A 6,967-nucleotide genomic window follows, 5' to 3' on the forward strand; every position below is an offset into this window, starting at 1 on the left:
TGGGGGGGGGGGGGGGCGGGGGGGGAGGGGCGGGGCCCACAGCCGGTGGCAGCAGCGGCCACAGTCAGACGTATGAATGTCCCGTGGCTTCCTGACGGCTGCGGCCGTACACGCTGTGCACCGTACGGTGACGTTGAGGGGCCTCACTCAGGGGGTCATCTGTGTCTGACCGTGTCACTTGTGTGGACGTTCGCAGGGCGGTGGGCAGTCCGCTGGTGATGGACTCCAACAGTATCTGCAGGAAGGCAAAGCGACTGGCAGGAAAGCAGGCCGAGCTGTGTCAGACTCAGCCGGAGATCGTCAGTGAGGTGGCCAAAGGAGCCCGGCTGGGAGTCAGGGAGTGCCAGTACCAGTTCAGGTACCGACGGTGGAACTGCACCAGCCATAACAGATACTTTGGCAAAATACTGCAGCAAGGTGAGTAAACAGACCAATGGCTGTGGTACATTAGCCTCTCTCTCTCTCTCTCTGTCTCTCTCTCTCTCTGTCTCCCCCCAACAGTCCCTGAAAGACCAAGATGTTTGTGTCTCTAGAATAAACTAAAAAAAGGTTTAGTTTTGTCATAGAAAATACATCGTGGAGAACACGTAAAGTACTGCATTGTCCACCGTGGATTTTCTGTCACATTTGCTGCATATTGTCAAAGTCATCCTGAAAAAAATGTGCATGAATATTTTCTCCATGTTGGAGTTTTCCAGTTTATGCTGAAAAATCCTGCTTTTGAGTATTTCTGGTGTAGCTTGGAAAATACTGCATCCTAGATTTTTTTTTTCTCCAGGTTACCCCAGAAAATACTGCGTAGGAGTATGTTGTACCTGAGAAGACGTAGTATTTATTAGTACAGTGTATCCTGGAGAATACTGCACATCACCATGAAACACAGGTGTAGTATTGATAACGCAGTATTTTCCAGTAACATACTGGGACATACTGCCTGGGAGTATTTTCCAGGATACACGCCACCTGTGAGCAGAAAGAAAAAGAAAAACTCTGTTTCACTGGTGACTCAAAATATTGTCACGGCCCATTTGTCAAAGCCGACTGCCTTAGGATCTGAACCCGTGACCTCGGGGCCACAGCCAGCGGCCTTACGTCAACCTGAGGTCACAGCCCTTTCTGATGGCAGCGCAGCAGACAAGAGCAGCTGTTGTGTTTGAGCGCAGACATATTCACACATGGCTGGCTCTCCTCTTCATCAGATTGGGAATGCTCGAAGTGATCAGCTAAGATCTGCTGACATCCTCTTTGAAGTCTGTAATAAAACTGATGCTGGGTCAGCGCCGGGTCCTCTGTAATTACTGTGCTGCTTTTTGTTCTTATGAGATTAAATTCATAGCGAGGTGCCGGCCTCTGATTGGTGCTCCTGTCAACCAACAGGCAGGAAGTATTTAAATTCTGTTCGACCTGAGTGTTTCCAGGCCAAATATCAAAACAGTTCTATTTAGAAGCATCATTTTTCCAAAAAGAAAGTTTTTCCTGATCATGGTTCAGACGTGACCCTCATGTTTATTCTCTTCATTTTTAATTTGATTATTCCTTCCTTTGGACGTTGGGAACACTCTCTTCATCTTCATCTGTTACTGTGACATCATGTAGCTCGGTCTGACACGGTGGTTCAACGGCAGGTTGTTTTGTTTCTTATCTAATTCTTATTTATCACACCAGCCGCCGTGCCAGTGTCTCTGGCAGGAATAGAAAGAAACAAAAAAGAATGAAGACAGGAAGATTGAAACCACGAGAAAGAGCAGGGAACGGAGAACAAGAATGTACCAGCAGACGAGAGACCAGCAATTAATCATAAATTCCAGTGTGTCTATAAGAGGCCGGAGTGCCTCTCTGTGTTCAAGTCTTTGTCCTCAATTACCTGGAGTTGCTCTTAATGGCTGTTTATCATGAACTCCAACCAGTAAATGTCAAAATAAAAGCCTCTCTGTGTTTAAGAGGAGTGGTTTATTTAACCTCATTGACCTCGACTTAGAGTTTATTCAACAGTCTTTGCTCTTCAATTATGGTCATGGTGTCACTGCGTCTTTGTAGTAAATGAGACGGTGCCGTCAGTGCAGGTGGTTTGGACCAGACTGTTGGATTTCTGACTGTTCTGTTTGGGTCTTGACCCACTGTAGTTCACAGCATGTTGTCAGTTCATGTCATTTTTGCAGACGTCATGACGGGTTCATATCTCTGCGTCTCTTCTTGCCCCCCGTGTATTGGGACTCGTGCGCCAGTTTTACCGGCGTATCGGAGGATTGTGGGTTTGAATCCCGTCCTAGTGTGTTGAGCAACAAGGAAGAATTTATCTTGTGATCCAGAACTTTTTCAACTTTGTCGTAGAAGCTCAGAGCTCAGACGCTCCGGTAAAGGTGATTTAGTCGTAGAAGCTCTGGGCTCAGACGCTCCGGTAAAGGTGATTTAAAAAAAAAAAGTTGTGACAAAGGTCAAGCTAATGCTAGCGTGCGTGTCTGCACACCGACTCCGTCTCGTTCAGCCGTCATCATGCCAGGAGCATGGAAAGAAAAACCTATTAATGATAAAATTGCTGAATTCCTTGGTATGGATGACTGTTGTACAGCTGGCCGCGATACATTTTAATATCTCACAAAAAATGTTGCATTTGGAATTTGTTTGAACTTGATCTGTTAGAGAAATGACAGGCCTGTGATGAACTGGATCATGGAAACATCACATGTCACGCTGCATGATGCAGATATGTTGTGCGTGTACCTGGTCTGTTTGTACTGCAGTAACCCGGCTCATAACTACGGTAAATACTGCAGTCATGTGGATAAACACTTATATTTAATGTTTTAAAGTGTGTCAGATTCACACCCACATGTTCGATAACAGAGGTTTGGATGATTTCACAACATTTTCAGATCCTGCCACTTCACGTGCTTATTGCGAAAAGTGAATGAATGAACGTGTTGTCACACGAATGACAGCCTCCTTTTTGGTGGAATCAAAATAATCTCTCCTCTGGACATGAAGCTTTTACGTAGAGCCGGCTCTGGAACAAGGTTGAGTTTCTGGTTTTACGTCATTAATTGGAGGTTATTATCATCTTTTCCTTGATCTCCACTGTGTTTAAATAACACACGGACCCCGGAGCAGTCATACCTGGCAGTGCGAGCCAGCCGGCATACAGTGATGCTGATAATCTTATAAGAGATGCTGCGGCGTTTCCTTGAAAGCCCTGGGAGATGGTGTGTATGAATACTGGTGTTTAACATTTCAATGCTATAGAATGAACTTTAGCTCTGGGCTGTACAATGGTTGCACATTAAATAAACCAATCATCAGTCATGTCAGAAATTTAAGGATTTTCTCATAAGTGCTCTTTACACGCAGACGCAGGTGTCGAGACATAAAGACGTGTGAACAGGTTTATGCGCTGCAGCCTCTGCCGCACGAAGTTTTCCAGGAGTTTATTTACTGTCATGTCAGACGTTAGCGTATGTGATCTGAAAGAAATGTAGACACGAGAACTACATCATGACTTTTACGTCTGTGAGGAAAACTAGAGGGAAAAGAAAACGTAGGTATGTCTGTGAAGAAAACTAGAGGGAAAAGAAAACGTAGGCGTTCACGACAACGCAGTTCCTTTGTTCGTATTGTGAGGCTAGCTCAGCTGGTAGCGCACGAGACTCGTGACATCATCGTCTTTGGCCTGTTACTTTTTCTTTGGGGGGGCGGCTGCTGACCTGGTGGTAAGAGGATGAGGTTACTTTTTTTTGGGGGGGGGCTGCTGACCTGGTGGTAAGAGGATGAAGCTTGTTATCAGAGGGTTGCAGGTTTGAATCCCACATTGGATGTGGTCGTGAGCAATGTCCCTTGGTGGAAGTATCGATCACTGCTGCCCAGGAACGGGATGAAGGGAATGTGAGAGGAAAATATTTGTTTGTTTTATTTGAACATCAAAATAGTAAAATTAGAGACGTTTCATTTTTCACGTCTGAACCAAAACATTTCTACAGATATAACTGGGACTAACTTAGTCAGAAGAGTTAAACACTGATACTAGATCAAACTGGTCTGTAGTCCAAAGAGAGTTAGACACTGACCCTGGTGTTTTCTTGGCTCTTAACCTCTGCAGTGATTAGATCCTGCAGGGTATGTAGTAGCCCGACCTCCTGACCCCCCCACACCCCCCCCCAGACATTACAGCCCCTGGTTTATTATTATTTACAGTTACTCAGTCTGACTAGTAGCCACTGCAGGCGCCTCCTCGTACGAGACCCGCGCTGCAGTTTGACTTCAGAGTCGGGCCATTAGAAAGTCTGTGCTAATTCTTGCAGAAGGGTTTTGTGGAATTAGAAGCAGACACAGACAGGTCCAGACACCCGCCATGGCAGAGAATTTGTTTGGAATTCATGTCTCAGAGGAAAATATGAAACAGGTTGCTTAAATCATCAGGTTTTTGATGGCTTCTTTGTTCAGAACAACAGAGCATCTTAGCCTCGATTGTTCCTGCCCCCCCCCCTCAGTTTATGTCGTCTGTCTTATCGTTCCATCCACTTCTTAATTTCATCATATTTCGCTACACGTTTTAACTGCTGACAAGTTTTAGCTGGCAAAAACCGAGCACCAAAAAATGTAAACATATATCGAATGTCACTGTTGGAAACATCCCTGCTGCGTTTAAGGACATCTGGACCAGTTGGCTGCTTGTTTGGATGTGGTTGTTGTTGTTGTTATCAACATATTGTTATAATAATGAGGCCTGAGCTAATGTTACCCCCCCACCTCCACCCCTCCCCCCTCCTCCCACACACACACACACAGGACTCCAAGATAAATCCAGTAAACCAGAGTAAACTCTAAAGACGACACATCTTGATTTTGTTTTGTGAGGCACTACTGCAGGAGCGTTAAGGTGTGGTCTGTTGTTGCACTCATTTCAGCGCTAACACACACACATACACACACATATACATATACAGGGGTACATTTCGTGGCCCAGTGTCCTGACCTTTAGCATCAGTATCCCACCTGTGGCCAGTCTTCAGAGATCAGAGTGGATTCTGACCCCTGACCTCTGACCCCTCCCCCCCGCTGTCGTCGTCATCGTCCTGATGAGAGCGTACACGCAGCCTGGCGTTGTTCAGAGTCAGAGTCAGTCGACCTGTGAGACGCCGTGTTTGAACCAACAGAAACCAACTCCCCACACACACATACCTGTACCAGTTCTCCTGGGGTCACACACTGGTGTCGGGGCGTACAGCTGGGACTGATATTATGGCGCACTGGGGTGTGCAGGTTCTGTCGCACGCCATCTGTGTGTGTGCGTGTGTGTGTGTGTGTGTGTGTGTGTGTGTGTGTGTGTGTGTGTGTTAAGGTTTCTAATGGATCCCACTCTCTGAATCATACAGTATGGAGTTGGCAGAGTTGATCTGGATGACTCCATGCTCCGTGTGTTTCAGCTCCTCAGCAGTGAAGCCCTCTCTCTCTCTCTCTCTCTCTCTCTCTGGTTCTCCTCCGCTCGCCCTCGCTCTGTCTCAACAAGTGGCTGAGGTTTTTGGTTTTAATGTCATTTTATGAAAACATTTGTTTTATGTTTATTTGTCCACCTGCTGCAGCGGTCCTTCAGAATACACACACACACACACACACACACACACACACACACACACCGAGAACTAAAATACAGACGTACAAAAATATGTATGTTTATATAAATATATATATACAGTATATTAATGTACTGACTGTTCAATGTCTGGTCTCCAACAGGATGATAATCAACATAAAACAATAATCTGCATAAATATATATATGAATACACTACATTAAACCTTTAAAAAAAAAAAAGAAAGCTGCGTTTTTCAAGGATAAGATGATTTTTTGTGATCCTGTGATTGATTACAGAGGAACAAACAGACATCATCAGCATCATCATCATCATCATCATCATCCACTGTGATGAAGTTTTCCGTCTGTGTGAACGTTGTATCAACATCTTATCTCATGACACTGACAGGACTGGGTTTTGGAAGTGAAAGCCGGTTCTAATCCCGTGTTTGGAGTTCTGCTGTCGACCTGTGTGACCCGTCATTGTCTGATTCCACAGACTAAACCGCTGACCTTCTCTCTCTCTCTCTCTGTGTGTGTCTTTATCTGCAGATATTCGAGAGACGGCGTTTGTTTACGCCATCACCGCGGCGGGGGTGACTCACGCCGTGACCCAGGCCTGCAGTATGGGCGACCTCCTGCAGTGTGGCTGCGAGGCCACCAGGAACAGAGCTCCACCCAAGCCACCGTCCTCCTCCTCCTCCTCCGAGGACGGGGTCAAGTGGGAGTGGGGGGGCTGCGGAGATGATGTGGAGTTTGGTTACGAAAAGTCCAAACAGTTTATGGACGCTAAGAGAAGGCGGGGCAAGAGTGACATCAGGACGCTGATCGATCTGCACAACAACGAGGCCGGGCGGCTGGTAAGAACCGCCCGTCTGAGTCGTAACAGTTCAAAATAACTGGGCTGGCGTTTTAACGGCTCTGATAAAAACTGCTGTGCAGCTCTGATGTTTCACTATACTTCAGCTTTAGCACCGACGGTGTTGCATGTCCTGCGGAATATTCTTCATTCCAGGAACATGCTTGGAAGAAAGACGTAGCTCCCAGCCATGTTTGTGTAGCGCCGTAAGCTGATATTCTGACAAGAATCAGGTTTCTGAAACACAAAAACAAGAGCGTGCCACACATTTTGTTTTCAAGCCTCCCGGGCAAGTAGCGTCTAACATTTCGACAGCCCCTGTTCACGTTTAAAGTTCCTCTTTGTTGCCCGTGTGAGCGTAGAGTGAGTTATGGCCACGACAAGTCAACGAGCACGGGTAACGCTGCGACTATTCCCACGAGTTAATTACCATGTAATAAATGTAATATTCACAGGGGAGCCCAGTCGGTCCACCATCACAGCATGACTCTCACTGGTGTCTCACTGGTGTCTCACTGGTGTCTCACTGGTGTCTCACTGGTG

At 46.3% G+C, this 6,967-nt stretch overlaps 1 protein-coding gene across 2 annotated transcripts in view; it reads left to right on the forward strand.

Annotated features, from left to right (window-relative positions):
- wnt6b (wingless-type MMTV integration site family, member 6b) overlaps positions 1-6,967 on the forward strand; it is a 26,818-nt gene that overhangs the window by 18,245 nt on the left and 1,606 nt on the right. For both annotated transcript variants that reach the window (XM_008329117.3, XM_025063807.1), the window contains exons 2-3: positions 197-417; positions 6,118-6,425. In XM_008329117.3, coding sequence (XP_008327339.1) covers positions 197-417; positions 6,118-6,425 — 529 coding nt within the window. The remainder of the gene's footprint in view (positions 1-196; positions 418-6,117; positions 6,426-6,967) is intronic.

The sequence above is a fragment of the Cynoglossus semilaevis genome, chromosome 16 (genome assembly GCF_000523025.1).
Source record: "Cynoglossus semilaevis isolate Cse_v1.0 chromosome 16, Cse_v1.0, whole genome shotgun sequence".
In the NCBI taxonomy this organism is placed as follows: domain Eukaryota; kingdom Metazoa; phylum Chordata; class Actinopteri; order Pleuronectiformes; family Cynoglossidae; genus Cynoglossus; species Cynoglossus semilaevis.